Source organism: Rhinopithecus roxellana, chromosome 5 (assembly GCF_007565055.1).
Source record: "Rhinopithecus roxellana isolate Shanxi Qingling chromosome 5, ASM756505v1, whole genome shotgun sequence".
Classification (NCBI taxonomy): domain Eukaryota; kingdom Metazoa; phylum Chordata; class Mammalia; order Primates; family Cercopithecidae; genus Rhinopithecus; species Rhinopithecus roxellana.
Genome location: NC_044553.1, coordinates 38,471,384 through 38,491,710, shown reverse-complemented (window position 1 = coordinate 38,491,710; position 20,327 = coordinate 38,471,384). Strand labels below are relative to the sequence as shown.

Here is a 20,327-nt window from a genome sequence, read left to right as displayed (position 1 = left end):
GAAGGGCTACTGCTGCTAAAGAGTTAAACTGGCTTCGTAAGGTGACCAGCGAATCTGCAACTCATTCCATGTCATCATTTAACTCTTGTGATAATTTGTAATAGAATTGGGGGGAGGTGGTAATGCCTCCAATGCCGGTTCCTAGTCCTCCTAGTATCCCAGCCCTGAAAATGAATGGCAGGACCAGTGTCCGTTTATAACAAGGTTTGGGTAGAAGAAAATCCTTTAACTCCTGATCAGTATAGATAGTCATAGGGGGCGCCAAAAATGAGAGAACGCGTAGACTTTTGGAGGAACCGTTTAAGCAGTGGTAAGCTGAGGAACCATAAACAAAAAAGATTCCTGATGGGAAGCAAGAGAGTCGTGGAGGTAGGGTAATCCATGTTTTGCACTGGAAGGCGGCTGCGTCATTGGTTGTGCTAAACTTTACACAGGTGAGATTTGATGTATGTGTTATTTCTAGAGTTGAAACTAAAGGGCTCACCAGGCCTGTGGTGTTTGTTTTCAGTTCAGTGGCGTTCCAACGTTCGGGAACAGGAACTGGGACATATGGTTTAAAGCGTTAAGGGGAGGCACATCCAGTAGTCTGTTGGATTTTGGCTGGAGGCCTTGTGAATTTCGGTAAGGGTGACATTAAATAAATTTAGCAAGCGAGAGTGAATGACTAATCCCTGTACTTTTAGGTCTTTGACGACCTTTTGTAACCCTTGTTGGGCTTCTGGTCTGAGGGTGGGTACTGCCTTTGGTAAGGAAAGGAGGTAGGATCCTTTAATTTAACTTGAATTGGACAAGCGTTTTTGGCTCGTCCATATTGTCCTTCCTCTTCCCAGATGTCAGGATTAACTCCCTCCTCAAGCAGAGGGTAGCAAACAGGTATTCCTTGTCCTATATTTAAGTATATAATGGCCCCTGCTTTAGCTAGTACATCCCTCCCTAGTAAAGGAGTAGGGTCTCAGGCATGATAAGAAAGGCATGTGAGAAAAATAAGGTTCCCCAGTCACAGTGTAGTGGGTGGGAGAAATATCTAGTGATTGGCTATCCTAGGACCCCCTTGATGGTGACAGACCTGGAGGATAGTTATCCGGGACAGAAGAGTAAAACTGAGAAGGTTGTGCCAGTGTCCAGGAAGAAGTTAGTTTCCTGGCCCTCAATGGTTAAGCTTACCCAGGGCTCTCTGTGAGGGTGATGGCATGGGCTGGTGCCTGCCCCAGGCACCCTCAGTCCTGTTGTTTTACCATCTGGTTAGTGGCCTCTGGCCCAGAGGACCTTTGCCCTCAGGGGCAGTGTGCCTTCCAGTGATCCCCCTGGCACAAGGGACATGGACAAGGGGGTAGCTTGTTGTTTGGGCAGTCCTTTTTGAAGTACTCCTGTAAGCCTCACTGATAACAAGCTCTGTTAGGCAGGTTGCCTACCCCAGCCTTTCTTTCAGAGCCACCAAAGTTCGTCTGCCTGAGGGTCATGACTAAGGTGGATGCCTTTTTCTTCTCTCGTCTGTCTCGTTCAGCCTGCTCCTCCTCATCTCTATTATAAAACAGCAAAGTTGCCACATTCAATAGAGTTTCCAAATTTTGCTCGGGGCCCAGGGCAGACTTTTGAAGTTTTTTTCTAATGTCTGCAGGTGAGTGAGTGATAAACTTATCCTTTAAAATTAGTTGACCTTCAACAGAGTCAGGTGACAAAGAGGTATGCTTTCTTTCCTTTTGTTTTTTTTTGAGACGGAGTTTCGCTCTGTCACCCTGGCTGGAGTGCAGTGGCGTGATATCAGCTCACTCCAAGCTCCGCCTCCCAGGTTCACGCCATTCTCCTGCCTCAGGCGCCCGCCACCATGCCTGGCTAATTTCTTTCGTATTTTTAGTAGAGATAGGGTTTCACTATGTTAACCAAGATGGTCTTGATCTCCTGACCTTATGATTCGCCTGCCTTGGCCTCCCAAAGTGCTGGGATTACAGGCGTGAGCCACCGCACCTGGTGAAGTATGCTTTATTTATGCCTCCCTTAGCCTCTTTAAAAATGCCATAGGGTTTTCTTCCTTTCCCTGTGTTATGGCAGACACCATTGAGTAATTCATTGGCTTTTTTCTGGTCTTTCTTAATTCTACTAGTATACAAGTCAGTAAATGCCTGTGACTCCAGTCTCCATGCTCCAAATCGAGGTCCCAGTGGGGGTCCACACTGGGAACCGCCTGTTGGTCTGTGGGGAATTGTTCCCTTTCTTCTGAGGTCATTTTATCATTTACCTGGCTTAGGTACCAGAGATCCCCAAATTTGGGGGCCCCAGCTAAGGCGGCCTCTTTTTGGTTGGGAGTTAATGTTTGACCTGATAACAACATATCTCTCCATGCTAAATCAAAAGATTGTCCTAATCCCTACAAGACGTCTATGTATCCATCAGGATTATCTGAGAATTTTCCTAGGTCCAGTTTGATCTGTTTTAAGTCTGAGAGGGAAAAGGGGATATGTACTTGCACTGGGCCAAAGTCTCCTCCTCCCACGGCTCGGAGGGCACAGTCGAGGGTCATTGGCACCTTTTGGTTCCTTGACGATCTTTTTGTCTGGTTCCTTTTGGGTCGTTAGGGCCAAAGGAGAGTCTTTACTAGTGGGAGGGGAAGCCATGGGGAGACCTGAGTACGGGGGTAGGCTTTGAGGATCCCCGGTAGGATGTAAATTACATTTTTTACATAATTGTGGGTTATCCCCTGGTGAGAAAAAAACCTGTATATATGGCACTTCACTCCATTTGCCCTCTTGTTTATGAAAGACATCTGGTGTAGGATGGTATTATAGTTTATACTTCCCTTGGGTGGCCAAGTCTCTTCTCTGGGAAGAGGCTATTGTGGCCAGGTGGTGCTACAGAAAAATATAAGTCACTTCTTCTTCAGCGTTTGAGGGTCAAATTGGTCCCAATTTATCCAGAATATACCTCAGGGGTGGTTTCACTTTTGAGGGATGTCTCCCATCTGAAAGGAGAACATAAGAGTGCCCACACCCCTAGTCATCCACTAGTGAGCGCTAGCCCTAGGGTGTCCCCTATGGTTCTAGTGTCCTTTTATTTCCAGGGTGCACAGCCACCCATGGAACCCTGTGTATTGGATTTAATTGTGCTTACTGACATAGCAGTTTTGCTCACACTCGTTTCCCTCCCTTTTTTAGCCACAAAAAAAGGGGGCTGGGGCTGCTGGATTTTAGTGGCTCCTTAACAGCGTGCCCACAATTGCCTTTGCACCTGCGAGTGGGTCTTAGGTTTAGGGTGTATTTTGAGTTCAGATACCAGGCACCAGTTAGCATATTTCTGGACTTAGAGCTGTCCCAGCAAGATAAATTCCTTGAAAATGGCACTGAAGTACAACAGTTTTAGGGTAGGCATCGGCAAATTGGAGGACCAAGGTTGGAACAGTGCTTTTCGTACCTGAATTTTCTGTCCCCTATTTGCCCTCCTAAGAATATTCATTGACCTTTGGACTTGAATCGGGGGACCTATTGTCTATTATATTGTTTTCGGCCCATACGTCTGACTGCTTCGAGTGGAGAAGTTCTACAGTTCTAATCACTGATCCCAGACGGGAAAGGTGGTAATTAAAGTAGCCTCTATAATCTGGAGTAAGTTTAGGGCAACAAAAGGAAAAATGTCCTAGGCCTTCTATCAGCCACTGACATGCCTTTTGATGTCCTGGATAGTGCCCAGGGTACAGGTTATGAGGGACAGGTCCTGTATAAGTTTATTGATACCCATTTGAATAAGAATAAGCCTGGGGGCACCATGGGCAAGGGCCTTTGGATTGCCACCCCCCTTGACTTAGGCTCCTAGCCCAAACATTCTTAGACTCGGGTAGGAAAGATCCTAGAGGATAGGGCCTCTAGAAAGTCTTCTCTAAGGATGTTAGGACCCAGAAGGCACAGGTCAAAAAAGGCGGGGAATGCATGCATGGGCGGCTATGGAGTAGAGGCTTCTGGCTGTGCCATGATCTCAACTGGGTCAGTGCTGGGAGTTCGGGATGACAGTTTTCCGCCTCTAGTCAGCCCTTGGCTTTTCCCAGGAAAGGTAGAGAAAGGTGGAACTGGTTCCAGGCAAACCAATGCTCCCAGCCTGGAGGGTCAGGGGTTGTTAAAGAGCCCTTGCCCAGAAAGCCGCACACCTGTGTCTTAAGTCCAGTGGCCATGCTAATTGCTTTTAAATGGCTGAGAGGTGCCCGGTGTTTTCCTCCAATTTCTAGCAAGAAGATAGAACAGAATAGCAAGCGAAAGGGGTCCAGTGTTACTCACCGCTTTGGAGAAATCCTGGACAGACCCCCAGAAATGAGACGAGAAGTCTTCTCCTGATCAAAGATTTTTCTTGATTGAAGGGTTCATGGTCTCACAGGCTTCAAGGAATGAAGCCGTGGACCACAGTGGCAAGTGTTACAGCTTGATTAGAGAAATGTGCAGACCCAAAGAGTGTGCAGTGGCAAGATTTATTAAAGCAAAAGTGAAAGGAAAGCAAAAGCTAAAGCAAAGCTTCCATGTGGTGGAAGGTGACCCAGAAGGGTTGCCTGACTACAGTCAAATCTCTTCAAATTATGCTTGGTATAAGCAATTTCCCTGAATCCAATATCCAAGACACATTTTTCCTTTTTAGTCCCCATTTACTTTCAAAACACCTATCTGGAAAACAATATTTTTTCTAGAGGTCTGTGTGTTGTCCAATCACCCAAGATTCCAAACTTTAGGGTCATTCTAGAATCTGCTGTTTCTCTGGCAAGTTCTTTTGATTTATCTCCAAATTCTTTTTATTACAAGGCATCCAAATTCTCTGAAGCACAGAATGGCAGCATTTGAAAAATACTAAAATAATATCGATGAGTGAACACATATTGAGTTCTAGACACTGTAGTAAGGACTTTACATAGATTATTGAACTGACTTCTTATGATAACTTGTAGGTTAGATACTGCTATCACCACCTTTTTAAAGCCAAGGGAACTGAGATGCAGAGGGGTTGAGTGACCTGCCGAAGGTCACACGGCTGATGGGGAGCCACAAGTGAACTCACAGTATGATTCCAGTGCCCATGCTCTTTACCATTATAAAGGCTTAGATCATTTTGGGGTCTGCCTTTTACTTTTTAATTTGCAAAGGCCTCTTACATGGAGAAGACAGAGTTCTCCTTGGAAGTAGGATGCTCTCCTTTCCCTGAATATTCTTTCTTATCTCAGTTTTCTTTCTCTCTTTTAACGTCATATTCAGTCCCAAAACAAACTCAGCATCCTCACTTCTAAATAAGCCCGCTTCCATGTTTCCTCACTTCTGTCCATAGCACCACCATCCTTGATGTGAAATGCATCTGGACCAAGTGGCTCCTTTTGTCAGAGGTGTTCTAACCAGAGCGACTCTGTCTTGAATAGGGGCTGGGTAAAATAAGACTGAGACACCTGCTGTGCTGCCACCTTCCCAGAAGCTTAGGTATTCTTTCTTTTTTTTTTTTTTGAGATGAAGTACTGCTCTGTTTCCCAGCTGTAGTGCTGTGGTGCGATCTTGGCTCACTGCAACCTCCACTTCCTAGGTTCAAGAGATTCCCCTGCCTCAGCTTCTGGAGTAGCTGGGACCACAGGCGCACACCACCATGCCCGGCTAATCTTTTGTATTTTTGATAGAGACGGGGTTTCACCATGTTAGCCAGGATGGTCTTAATCTCCTGACCTTGTGATCTGCCCACCTCAGCCTCCCAAAGTGTTGGGATTACAGGTGTGAGTCACCACACCCAGCTGAGGTTAGGTATTCTAAGTCACAGGATGAGACAGGAGGTCAGCACAAGATACAGGTAACAAAGACCTTGCTGATAAAACAGCATGCAGTAGGGCTGGGCGCGGTGGCTCATGCCTGTAATCCCAGCACTTTGGGAGGTGGAGGCAGGCAGATCACGAGGTCAGAAGATCAAGACCATCCTGACTAACACGGTGAAACCCGTCTCTGCTATAAATACAAAAGATTAGCCGGGCTTGGTGGCGCGTGCCTGTAATCCCAGCTACTCAGGAGGCTGAGGCAGGACAATCACTGGAACCCGGGAGGCGGAGGTTGCAGTGAGCCAAGATCATGTCACTGCACTCCAGCCTGGGTGACAGAGTGAGACTCCATCTCAAAAAAAAGAAAGCATGCAGTAAAGAAGCCAGCCAAAACCCATCAAAACCAAGATGGCAATCAAAATGACATCTGGTCGTCTTCACTGCTCATTATATGCCAATTAATAATGCATTAGCATGCTAAAAGACACTGCCACCAGCACCATGACAGTTTACAAATGCCATGGCAATGGCTGGAAGTTATTCTATATAGTCTAAAAGGAAGAGGAACCCTCAGTTCTGGGAAATCCCTGCCCCTTTTCCCAGAAAACTCATGAATAATCTACCCCATATTTAGCTTATAATAAACAAATAACCATAAAAGTAGCCAACCAGCAGCCCTTGGGGCTGCTCTGCCTCTGGAGTAGTCATTCTTTTGTTTCTTTACTTCTCTAATAAGCTTGCTTTCACTTTTTTCTGTGGACTCAACCCGAATTCTTTCTTGTGCATGATCCAAGAACCCTCTCTTGGGGTCTGGATCAGGACCTCTTTCCGGTGACACTTTTCCTTATATGCAATTAGTTAGCAAGATTAATTTATGCTTCTCTTTTGGTATTTCTATGATATAACCCTTCTTCATTTCCAATGCCATTATCTTAGCCAGACATGAATTGTTTCTTGCCTGGATTAATGTAATAACTTTCCAACTTTCTTCTTGCCTCAGTCTTTCCCCATTTCCAGTCTTTCCTGCCCTGCACCAACAGATCTGAACTCCTATAAAACCACTGTCTTTATGACTCCTCCCTGGTAAAGGATCTACAATGGCTCCCAATTGTTCATTAGGTTTATTCTCAACTTCTCAAAAGTAGAAATTCAAGCCTCTCTAACCCAGCCAACCTTAGTTCCCTTCTCCCTACCCCAAACTCTCCAGTACAGGAAGGTCTGTCTGGCTTCTTGTTCTTTCAGACTTGCACCATTTTCATTTCAGTCCCTAGACCTTGGCTCAAATTATTGCCTGTACTTGGAATGATTCACCCTCCTTGCCTGTCCTAGTCTCAACAACTCTCCATTGCCCATTTTGAGTTCAGTTTCCTTAGTGAGGACTTATTTTCTCTCTTCTTCACTGCCCCCATGCTCTCCACATAGTCACTGTGAAGGATTTTCCTCTAAAGGTCTTCCTGTTCAGAGACTGATTCCAAGGTCCCCAAATGTGGCTTAGGTCGGGGTAGGCATTTTCCACCTTCCAGTAAAAGGGATTCCAGACTCCAACACTCACCCACTGAGTAACAAAAAAACTGGGGAATTATTTTTGCCATCACCAGCTCAACATTTTAGAGTGCACTTATTCACAAGTCATTACAAAGTCCTTCACAGTTTTTATATAGAGCCTAGGCAGGACCTCCAAATTCCCCAGCACTTTGGCAAGCACAAACTTTTTCTGAGTGGTAGATGAAGGGGTTACTCTATTGGATTCAGAACAAACTCCACAAATTGCATTTTGAATGATCTTTAATTGGCTTTGTTGTTTTAAGGCTACCTTTCAGAAAAGAAAATTGTGTCTTCAATTTAGATAACTAGAAGCAGATTATATCTATTTAAAGTATAGGGCTGTTAAAATCTACATAAAAGCAACTGATGGGCTGCAAAATGCTCCCTTTGTAGCTTAATTACAACTTAAAAGTTTCAGCTTGTTTTAAACAACATGACCTTTAGTCTGTAGATAAAATGCATGTAAATTAATCTTGAATGTCAAGTAGATTTGGCCAAGAATTTCTTTTTTGTGTGTGTGGTGGTGGTGGTGGTGGCGAGTTTGAGGAATGTAGAGGGAATAAAAGAGTGTCTTTTTTTTTAATTGACTGTTTTTTTCTTTTTTAAATCAAATCTGAGGACGGTTCTGATAGTTCCCACATTGGCAACGATATCCTGGAGAACACAAGACCCCTAAGAAGTAAAATTGTTCTTTCTCAACCTGTTTTTGCTCTACCTTCTGCTCACATTTTCTCAATTTTCCAAATGCAAGCATGCAAAAATTTTTTCAGGAATGTCACCAACAGGAATCAACAGAAGTTGACAGTAGCTGAGCCAGTCGGAGAGTGCTGAAGATGACTGCCTTTCAGTGAATGTCAAACCTCATCATCAGTGGCCACACAGAGGTGTAACTACCCAACAGGTTCACTTGCCTGCTGTGCAGATAGAGTCGATTTATCAAGACAGGGGAATTGCGACCAAGAGTTTAGTACACATAGAGCTGGCTAAATAGGAGACCAGAGTTTTATTATGACTTGAATTAGCCTCCCCAAAAGTTCAGAGGCTAGGGTTTTAAAAAGACAGTTTGGCAGGTGGGGGGTGGGTGGGGCTAGGGAATGGGAAATGCTGATTGGTTGGGTCAGGGATGAACTAACAGGGAGTCGAAGCTTTCCTCTTATGCCAAGTCTGTTCCAAGGTGGGGGCCACAAGACCAGAGAACCAGTTTATTGGTCTTGGTGGTGCCAGCTGATCCATCAGAGTGTAGAGTCTAAAATACCTTGAACACCAATCTTAGATTTCCCAATAGTCAAGTTATGCATAGGAGCAACTGGGGAGGTTAGGAAGCTAGAGGCATCTGGCTGCATGACTCTTGAGCCGTAACTTCTAACCTTGTGGCTAATGTTTTTGTTTGACAAAGGTGTTCAACTTCCCAACCCAGGAGGGAGTACATTTTGGGGAGGGGCTGATATCTTTGTTAAAAAGTTGAACTATAAACTAAATTCCTTCCAAAGTTAGTTCAGCCTACTTTGAGGAATGAAAGAGGGCAGCTTGGAGGTCAAAAGCAAGATGGAGCCAGTTAGGTCAGATTTCTTTCACTGTCATAATTTTCACACTGTTATTATAATATTTGCTAAGGCAGTTTCAGGGGGGTGGGAGCTGGGAAATCCTGAATCTCTGAAGAAGCCCTGTTGCCATATCAAGGGGAACTCTGTTTTGTTGTCAATGCCAAGATGATTTAGGTTGGTATGATTCCAATCCAGGCTTTAAGAGGCCAAATATTATTCCAAAACAGCAGCTGCTAAAAGCACAGATGAACAGACAAGTTGGCACCCTGAAGGAAATGGAAATAAAGAGTAAACCCAGAAACAAGACACTAGCAGCATAGGGCAAAAAGGGCTATTGGCAAAGCAATATTGAGTGCCGTGGTCTGAATATTTGTGTACCCCCAAATTCCTATGTTGAAACCTAATCATCAATGTGATGGTATTAGGAGGCAGGATCATTGGAAGGTGACTAGGTCGTGAAGGGAAAGCCTACATAAATAGGATTAATGACCTTATAAAAATGATTTTATAAAATCATAAAAATGATTAATAACCTTATAAAAATGAGGCCCTAGAGAGCTGCCTTGCCCTTCCACCAAGGTGGAAGGTGAGAAGGTGAGAAGGTGCCATCTATGAACCAGAAAACAGACCCTCACCAGACACCCAATCTGTTGACACCTAGAGGTTAGATTCCCCAGCTGCCAGAACTGTGAGAAATAAATTTCAGTCGTTTATAAGCTACCCAGCCTATAGTATTTAGTTATAGCAGTCTGAATGAAATAAGAGTATGATAAATCTTAGTAACAGCAACAATGAACACTTATTGAGAACCTGACTATACCAGGCACTGCACTTTACCTATATGATCTCCCTTAAACATCCTAACAACCTAATGAGGTAGGTACTATTTTCTCAGTCATACAGATGAGGAAACTGAGGCTTGGTGAAGTTAAAAGATTTGCCCAAGATCACCCAGCTACCAAGCTGTGGGGCCAGGATGTGAATCCATCTGACTTCCAAGTCCACACTGCTTACCACCATCACATATTTCAAATAATCAGGGAGAGAGAATGGGGCTGGGAACTTAACAATGAAGAAAGATCCCAGGTTGCTTGAGCTAAGGACAGGTACATGAGGGCTGAAGTTGGCAGCAGTACCATGTGCAGGTGAGCCTACAACTGCCATAGGGAGATTCTGGCACAAGAGGTTGGGAAGGATGAACCAGCCTTTGGCTTTGAAGGACTTGTGATCTGAGAAATTGTTCTGGAACTCACACAGGAAGGGACCTTTGCCTAAGGATCTCTCAGCCTGTGGTCTAGTGGGCAGTGCTACTAAACAATTGGCTGATCACAGGGTACTGCTGTCTCACCACAGTGGAGAGACAGTTTTCAGGTACTTTTAGTGTGGCTCTGAGTTCCAAGACAAAAATCAGTTTTGTCCCTGGCATAGTGGCAGGGAAGGTTGAGGGAAAGGCAGGGAAATAGTGTGGATAAAGACACGAGCAGCTGGGCATGGTGACTCATGCTTGTAAATCCCAGTACTTTGGGAGGCTGAGGCAGGAGGAACTCTTGAGCCCAGGAGTTCTAGAGCACCATGGGCAACATAGTGAGACCCTGTCTCTAAACAGATCTAAGAGAATGCTGGCTATCAAGAGATGCAAGCATTTTGAACTGGGAGGAGATAAGAAGAGAAAGGGCCAAGAGATCTCGTTTTAAGTGTCATCTTTTGTTTTATTATGAAGACAATAAAATCTTGAGTTTATGTTCATTTAAAAAAAAAAAAAAGACAAAAGCAGACAACTCACCAAGCCCCAGAAGGTTCTACCCTGCTCAGTCTATAAAGCCTTGGTAGGCGCATTCCTACTGCCCTCACCTCTGCTGCTTTGAATAGAAAGAGACTGGAGGCTTTTAATAGTTCTGGGACATGGGAGTAGGTCCTGATGGTTTCATGCCATTCATCTGGTCAACATAACTGCTCTGTTCTCACGAGTCCAGATGATCAGCCTTGACCCACCTGTTTCTTATGTATGTCCCTAGAGAATCATGTCAATAATTTCTTACATAGAATGCTTTATTTGTGCATGTGCAATGGATCTCAGGGACCAGCTCCCTCCTGTCTTCCTTGTGCACCATCATTGCCTAAGACATGAGTTAAGCTTAAAGGTGTGTTCCCATCACCAACACCACTAGACACAATCTTAGCAGAGATATGGCTGCAAGCTCTCTCCCAACCCTTAATTGATAACTAGAGGTGGCTTCTAACATGGGAACGAAGTACACAGTGTCAGATGTGCTCAGAGTACACAGCCCTGACATCCTAAGTGCACCTGTGCACATGCTGCAGTGAGAAGGGCCACGGAAACCCACTTCCCAGGGTCTGCATGGGGTTTGACTTTGGCCACCCTGTCTTTTTTAATCTTCCTGTATCAGGCCTCCAATCTCTCATTAGTTCCCCCAGCCCTTCACTCCGCAGGACCTAATGTGGTATGCATCTCTCTCCTTCAATCAAAGGGAACAGATACAGTTTGAAACAAGGCCTAGATTTGGGAATAATAGATGGCTAAAAGCTCCCCTAACATTGTTTGCTCTCACTTTGGGAAGCCAGCAAGCAGCCTGGCTCAGCCCTACAGCCTCACTGTAGATGGAACAGCACTCTTAGTGTGTCTCTGTCTTGCATTCCATCTCCTTGGGAGAGGTGTTAGACCCCAGAGTTAACCAAGGCTGGAGCACCCCTGATTTAGTAGCCCAAGCTACTAAGAATCAACCCTAGGCCGGGCGCGGTGGCTCATGCCTGTAATCCCAGAACTTTGGGAGGCCAAGGCGGGCAGATCACGAGGTCAGGAGATCAGGACCATCCTGGCTAACATGGTGAAACCCTGTCTCTACTAAAAATACAAAAAAAAAAAAAAAAATTAGCTCGGCGTGGTGGTGGGTGTCTGTAATCCCAGCTACTCGGGAGGCTGAGGCAGGAGAATTGCTTGAATCCAGGAGGCAGAGGTTGCAGTGAGCCAAAATCACGCCACTGCACTCTAGCCTGGGTGACAGAGAGAGACTCTGTCTCAAAAAAGAAAAAAGAAAAAAAAAGAAAAGAAAAAGAAAGAATCAACCCTAGTGGTGTTTCAGGGAATAACGATATAAGTGGAGGTCTGGCAAACTTTTTCTGAGAAGAACAAGACAAAAAGTATTTTAGGCTTTGTGGGTCACATGGTCTCTGCTGCAGCTACTCAACTCTGCTGCTGTAGTGCCAAGGCAGCAATAGACAGTTTGTAAACAAATGGGCATGACTGTATTCCAATAAAGCTGTATTTATGGTTACTGAAATCTGAATATCATATCGTGTTCACATGTCACGCAATATTATTATTCTTTCGTTTATTCCCCACCCATTTATAAATGTAAAAACCACTCTTCATGGCCTGTACAAAAACAAGTAGAATAGCAGGCTGGACTTGGCCTACAGGTCATAGTTTGCTTACCTCAGTCTAAATCCTCGGCTTTTACAACGTTTGGAAATAACCCAGTCCAAGGAAGTGGGAAAGGGAGATAAACTCTGGCACAGCCAATTTAAGGAAATACAGCACCCATGCAAACAGGAGCTGTGACTGCAGGTAATCTGATTTTTTTCTCTATAAACAATAGAATTTCTAGATTCATATCAGTGTAGCTTACAGCAATCATAATGCAAAGCTACCTGTTTGCTATAATAATGTGTTACTGTTTAATCCAGCTGTAATCTCCCACTCGGGAACTACCCTAAGAATCAGGAGCACATGCTTTTGAAAAGCCGCAGTGACAGGAAATCTCCATCCACTGAAGATGGAGTTGATTTTTAGAAACAGCAAAAAAAAAACAAAAAACTGAAACCAAACCCAATGCAAAAAACCACATCGACCTCAATCAGTAATAGCAACAATCACAATGACACAGTAACTACTATATTTTCAGAGTCAGGCTGGTAAATAAGGGCATTGTGGTCAAGCTAAATAAAGCCCTTTGGGTTCAAAGCCACTCATGATTCTGAGATGAGACTCCTGCAAATGCATGATTGGAAGTCCTAACATGGCCCCTAACAATGTGAGTGTTGTTTGGCCAACATTCTGTCAGCCAACTAAAAAAAAAAAGAACTTTTTTGATTTGCTGTCAATATTTAAAAGCCAGGAGATTTCACATAAAAAAACAGATTTTGTACTTCTCTTAAAAAAAATAAATCAGGCTGGACACAGTGGCTCATGCCTATAATTCCAGCACTTTGGGAGACTGAGGCAGGAGGATTTCTAGAGCCCAGGAGTTCAAGACCAGCCTGGGCAACATAGTAAGATCTCTACTAAAGAAAAAAAAATTTTTTTAATTAGCCAGGTGTGGTGGCACACACTTGTCCCAGATACTCAGGAGGCTGAGTCAGGAGGATCATTTAAACCCAGTTAGTCGAGGTTGCAGTGAGTTATGATCACTCCACTACACTCCAGCTTGAGCGACACAGTGAGACCTTGTCTCTAAAATAAAAAATAAAATAAAATAGTAAAGAACAGAAAAGAAAAGAAAAAAAAATCAGGCACAGGAAGCAGGAGGCTTTGGTTCTTGACAGTCACCATCAGCGGGAGCCTCTCCTTTAGACAAGGCCGATGAACCTCAGGTTGGTGCAGTCCCTACCATGCTCTATTGCTCCCCAGCCCAGGAGCAGCTACCAGATGACCCGGTGAGCAAGGCCTCTTTTACTCCCATAAAGAAGAGAGTAACATAGTCACATGGTTCAAAAGTCAAAATGATACAGAAAGCTATACAGTGAGGGGTTCATTCCTCCCTTATGCCCTCCAAAAGTAAGCACTTTTGTTAATTTCTTCAATTAGTTTTCCCTTTCTTGCTTACACAAAATAATACAATATGTATTTTTCTCTACCTTGCTTTGTTCACTTAGAATATATCCTGGGGATTGTTCCAACTCTCATTATATAGAGAATTTCCTCATTCTTGTTCTACAGCTACTTAGTATTCCAGTGGGTGTATAGATTCATTTAACTAGTACTGGATTGGTGGATATGGGTTATTTACAGTCTTTTGCTTTTACAAATATTCTACAATGAATATGTACATATGTCATTCATAGGTGATAAAATCTATGGTGAGATTGCTGGGTCAAAGAGTATTTGTAATTTTTTCCAGATTTTGCCAAAGTGCCTTCTATACGGGTTCCGTCATTCTGTACCCCGAACAGCAATGCAAGAGCTTGTCTGTTTCTCTTCAGCTTCCCTAATAGAGCGTGTTGTCAAACTTTTGTAGTTTTGTCTTTCTGTTAGGTTAGGGGTGTCCGAACTTTTGGCTTCCCTGGGCCACAATGGAAGAAGAAGAATTGTCTTGGGCCACACATAAAATACACAAATACTAGAAATAACTGATGAGCTAAAAGGAAAAAAAAATCACAGAAAAACTCATAATGTTTTAAGAAAGTTTATGAATTTGAGTTGGGCCACATTCAAAGCCATCCTGGGTCACAGATTGTACAAGCTTGTGTTAGGTGAAAATTACATTTTGGGGTAGTTGTAATCTACATTTTTAAATGAAGAGATCTTTTCCCATGTGCTTATGAGACATTTGTATTTCTTTGCCTGAGAACTGTCTGTCTCATTTTCCTACTGGATTCTCATTTCTGTTGCTGATTTTCTTATTACATTTTTTAAATCAACTTTTAGGAATGCCAAATGTATTAGAAAGATTATGTGTCTAAGAGATACGATATGAGTTTTCCAGTTTGTTTTGCTTGTTTTGTTTTGTTTTTTTTTTGAGATGGAGTCTTGCACTGTCGCCCAGCTGGAGAGCAGCAGTGCCATCTCGGCTCACTGCAAACTCCACCTCCCGGGTTCAAGCGGTTCTCCCTCCTCAGCCTCCCGAGTAGCTGGGATTACAGGCACCCACCCTCATGCCCGGCTAATTTTTGTATTTTTGTATTTTTAGTTTCACCATGTTGGCCAGGCTGGTCTTGAACTCCTGTCCTCAGGTTATCCACCCGCCTCAGCCTCCCAAAGTGCTGGGATTACAGGCGTGAGCCACCGTGCTCGGCCTTCTGGTTTGTTATTTATCTTTTGCTTTTGTTTGTGGTGTTTTTATTTTTGTTATTGTTTGCTCCGCAGAAGTTTTGTTGCTGTTTCATGTGCTTTTAAAATATAGTCAAATTTATTTATTGTTTGTTTGCATCTGGCTTTTGAGTCATAACTTGAAAGAAAAGCCTTCCCAATTCCAAAATTAAAAATGATATACTCATATTTTCTTTTAGTTTCATATTTTAAAAATGTAAATCTTTGACCCATTTAGAGTTTGTTAAAGTACACATTGTGAGAATAAAACTATTCTTTTCCAGGCTTTATCTTTTCCCAGAGGGCTTGCCCGTTGTCTCAAAATCATTTATTAAATTCATTCTTCCTCGCTGGTGTGAGATACTGTCTTTATTATGTACTAAATTGCCATACGTATTTAAGATTATTTCTGGACTTTCCACTCTGTCCCATTGGTTTATCTATTCATATCCCACTCTGTTTTAATTATATCAGGCTTTAATTATATTTTAATATCTTGTAGAACCTAGTGTTCCTCCTTGTTCTTTTTCAGTGGTTTCCTTGCCAGGAATGCTTATTTTTCCATGTGAACTTTTGAATCAGTTTATCTAATCCCAGAAAATAAAACCTATTGATAGTTTTATGTTGGGGTGGCATCAGATTTCTAAGTTAACTTTCAGTTAACTCATTATGATGCTAAGTTTTCTATCCAAAAACATGTTATTTTTTCCATTTGGTTTAAATATTTGGTTCTCTACAAGAGTTGTCCCCCAGCCCTTTCTTAACACAAAAGATAAGTATATAGATACACACACAGGTTTTGCACATCTTTTCTTTCATTATATCTTTCAACAGATGATTTGGTATAAGAAGTCTATTGATTTCTTAGTAATATTTTAATACCTTGTTTCCCACTGAATTCTGTTATTGTTAGTGGTAGGTTATCAACAGATTCTCTAGGGTTTTCCAGGTATATAATCATATGATCTGAATATAGCCAGACTCTCACTTCTTAACATATTTAGACAATTTTCCCTTGTCTTGTTGCTCTGGCTGATCCTTCTAGGACAATTCGAGATACTATTGGTGATAGTGGGCATCCGTGTCTTAATACTGATTTTAGTAGAACCATCTCCAGGATTTGACAATTCAGTGGAAAGCTATAGTTTTGGGGGCAAGACACAATTGCATTTTATCGTGTTAAGAAATAATCCATTGATTCCCATTTTATTGCATATTTTAAAAATCAAGCATAGATGTTAAATTTTATCAAATGCCTTTTCATAATTTGACAATTATGGAATCATATTTGCCCTCCTTAAAAAATCATTTGAATTGTAACTCCTGCTTTAAAATAGCCAGGCTGATTTTCTTGTTAGAGAGGTGCCAAGGACATTTTGAACAATATCCTGGGCGTAGAAATGCATGCGGTCCCTCAAGGACAACAATTATCATGGATACGTAATCACCAGTCTCAGTGTATTACATCTTCTCTATGTTTGTTTAATTTATGAAAACATTTATGAAACTCCCTGTGGGTGCTTGACCCTAGATTTTGGACAAGTAAAGACAGGATGATAAAGCTACCAGAACATCAGCAAATGTGAGACAGGAAGAGAGGAGGAACGAGAGAGGGTAGCTGATGGGAAGAGAACAAAAAGAACATGAGAGGAGGTCAGAGAAAAAGAGAATAAACAGAAGTAGCATCTCCCGCAGGAGTTAGTAGCAGATGGGTCAAATTTTCTCTCTCCCCACTCACGCTCACCAGATCCCGATTCCCATTATCGGCCTAATTCAGTGGTTTCCAAGCCCCATCCAGGGCCCCTTTTATTACTTTCTCTCAAGAGTATGCTCATGGTTTTAAAGATTTAATGTGCTTCTTGGCTCTGTCAAATTAACTGTACTTAATAATTATCTTGCCTTTTTAATGAAGTCATTTACAGCTGCCAACCAGGTTCTGGTAAGAATGTGCTCAGCTAAACAGAATTCTCATGCTGAGTTGATGTATTTTCAGCCAACCAGTACAGAAACTCAAACTATCAGTTAAATTGAGGTTCATCTTGGATAAATGAACCATTCTGGAAGGCTTTTTGAAATGTTGACATTAGTCTGCATAGAGTTTGTTTCTTTGTTCCTAGACCTCTAAGGACATAAGACCTCAGGGTGAGGACCTTGGATCTCACTCTCATTCAAGATCTCGTGGTGTATAAAAGGGCCAGGGAAGGTGTAGCCTTCACCTATGAGAAGTGTGTACACTTGCCTCCACGATATACACTAGATCATTCTCTTAACTTCTCTCCAAGAGCTACCAAATGATGTTTTTTAAAAATTGTTTTCTTATATGAATAATTATTCTGAGAAAAGCAGAGAGTAAAGATGAGGAAAGCTGTGAAGCTGAATGGAAAGAATATTGCTGTCATAAATTTAAAAGCTTTTCAGTAATAAAATTGGCTCCTCAGCCTGAAGCAAAGGCCTTGATGGGGATCTGGTGGGAGTGTGATGCCTAACACAGCTACTATCCATAGGAAGTCATGCCAAGGTCCTTCCTGCTGGAGAGTGAGCACTCCACCCCCAGGCTGGGGCCTAACAAATTAATTCAGAATCTCTCAGGATGGGATTCAGGCATCAGTAAGTTTGAAAGCTCCCCAGATAGTTCCAGTAGGCAACCTTACTACTCAAAATGTGGTCAGCAGGCCAGCAGCATTGGTAGCAGTGGGATCTTGGTAGAAATGCAGAATCTTAGGCCCCAGCTTAGACCATCTGAAGCAGAATCTGCATCTTAACAAGATCCCCAAGATATTCCTGTGCACAATAAAGACTCAGTGTTAGAGACTGAGTAGTGTTTCTTAAAGTGTGGTGCCTGGACCATCTGCATCAAACTCACCAATGGCATAGGAGGTGGGGGGGATGAGGGTCAGGGGACTTCTAATAAAGAAGATTCTGGAGAGGATTCCATAGGTCTGAGGGAGAGGCCCTGGAATCTGCACTGTAATATGCTTCCAGTGGATTCCTGAGCCTACTGTTTGAGAACTGCTCCCAATAGGAAAGTCAGTAGTAAGATGATTGCCTTCTCCTGGCCTCAGGGACAGGCCCTCATGACTCTAAAAGGTCAAAACATACCCACTGCAGGTGGGGGATGAGTTGATGATAATCTACTAATAGTTTCCAGTCTGACAAATGTGATAGTTCTGTTCTCTGCCCTGTAACAGAGTTAGTGGTAGCACTGCTAGGTCACCTAGAGTTAATTTGACACAGAGATGAGTGTCTCCATTCAATTTGTTAGTGACAGAATAGGTTGCAATTTGGATACAAAACCTTCTACCTTAAAAGCAGGATTAAAAATATAAAACAATGATGCTCATGAGGGTTTGAGGGTTTTAAAAAAGCCTTGAAATGTAGGGTAGAGAGCTGAGAGGGAGAGAATGAATTCCCTAAGGAGGCGTTTTCATCTTACAGAAGTCCTTTTTGGAAATTTCTGCTTTGATCCAGATTTTTAAATAACATGAATTTAAAAAACAAATGAAGTGAGGAATGGAAAACTTGATCTCTCTCAAAAGATGTATTTGAAGTATGTAGTGCTTTTACGTACGATTTTAAAAGCATTTCAGCTCATGTAAGATATTTAAAAGCTTCTATGATAATGGAAACTTTAAGTCAATTTATTTTCAAATACCTAGGATTCTGAAGTATGGCTCACACTTGACTGGAGGTAATAGCCGAAATCTTTCTAAGTATAAAGTGAAATAAGACTGTCACAATCGTAATAGATAATGAAATGGGATGGGGAACTGCAGCGTGATCTAACAACATTTGTTAAATACTTACTGAATTAAAAGCGGCAAAAGCAAAGAAACTTAACAGTGGAAAACAAATCTTTGAGGCTCTGAAGACTTTCTTCAGAGCAGTGTTTCTTAAACCTTTTGGGGGCGGCATGCAATGGGGGACCCGTTGAAGATCTAGTGAAAAGCTGTGGGCCCTCATCCACATGGGCAGGAGGGCACAGGCACACACACTTGGCAGTTTCTGCAGTTCCATCTATTCCCTGGAGCCCAATGGGGAGAGCAATCCGCAGGCCCCATGTTAACAACCTCAGCTTTGACACTGCATTTTAAGAAAAACATTGCACCGTATTGATGTCTCTCATTTGGAACTGCTTGAGATCCAGGGGCAACTTTCCCAGCATCTAGGTCCCAGGTGGGCAGTTAAACTAGGGATGTTTTCACTTAAACGGAAACAATTAGGCCGGTCGTCTTGTAGGAATGAGGCGATGCCAGGTGAAAAGCCAGACCACTAGTTGAGGCCAGAGGAAGAATCCCTTTATTGAAAAAGCCTACGCTCTTTCAGAAACGCGCCTCCATCCTCTCAGAGGGCCCCACCCACAGGCCAGTGGCACAGGCGGAGCCCCAAGGCTGCTGTGGCTCCGTTCACACCAGAAGACGCAAACTTTTCTAAGTAGAGAAGGAAAATAGGCTTTTAAAAACACTGCCTTCGCCCTTCATTTACACGTGGACTCAAAGAATGTCAGAGGTGGAAAAGACTCCCTCCTTCACTCTCTCCCCAACCTCACAGATGAGAAAACAGACTCCAGTGGGTTGAGGTGCTTGCCAAGGTGACATCCCCAGCTACTCGTGCCCACAGCCCTCTCTGCAGCACCTCGCCGCCTGGCCAGGGGAGAAGAGGGCGTCGGCGTTCTCGCCCCACACCACCAGCCGCCCACCCGGCGGGGGCGCCACGGGGAACCCAGCCCCCGCCTACCGGCACCATGGAGTAGGTCATCATCATCAGCATGTCCTGGCTCTCGGCGCGGATATGCGGCGCCGGCTCCCCGCTGTGGCTGCGTTTGTTGCGAGCTGAGCTTGCCGGGTCTTGGGGTGGCGCGGGCGCCCTGCGCGGCGCGCGGCTCAACTCGGCCAGGAAGGAGCGCAGGGCACTGTCCTCGCGCTGCTCCAGGCCCCGCTGCGCCTCTAGCGCCCGCAGCGCCGCACTCAGCCCGCGCCACTGGCACAGCGCGAACACCGTGCCCGCAGCGTTGAGCGCCGAGAGCAGCGCCACGGCCGCCAGGGCACCGCGCAGGCCCCAACCCGCGTCCCCACGGCCTCGCTCAGCGCCTCGGGCCATGCTCTGTGCGCCTCGGGCCGGGCAGGGCTTGGCAGCCTTCGGCCCTGGCAGCCTTTATACGCCTCGGGCAAGCCGTGGGCTGGTGGCTGCGCCGTGAGTCAAGCCACCCTTTGGCCCAGCTGGCGGGGCGGGATGGGGACAGTAGTGGTGGCGCCCGAGCAGCCCAGAGGGACAGGCGGGCAGAAGCAGGAGAGGAGCCAGCGGAGACAGCCCGCGGAGGAGGGGCTGGCAGGGCTCGCACTGCCAGAGTCCCGCCAGCTAAGCAAACCCTCTCCTCCTCTTCCCATTGCTCTGTCCGTGGGCACTGCTGTGGCCCAGACAGGCAAAGCAAGGGTCAGAC

The 20,327-nt window shown here is 44.1% G+C and overlaps 1 protein-coding gene across 1 annotated transcript in view; it reads right to left on the bottom strand.

Annotated features, from left to right (window-relative positions):
* Positions 1-20,037, bottom strand: part of GLDN (gliomedin) — a 67,848-nt gene extending 47,811 nt beyond the window's left edge. Inside the window, exon 1 of the mRNA XM_010356595.2 lies at positions 19,625-20,037. Coding sequence (XP_010354897.2) covers positions 19,625-19,987 — 363 coding nt within the window. The 5' untranslated portion in view covers positions 19,988-20,037. The remainder of the gene's footprint in view (positions 1-19,624) is intronic.
* Between the last annotated feature and the right edge of the window lie 290 nt (positions 20,038-20,327).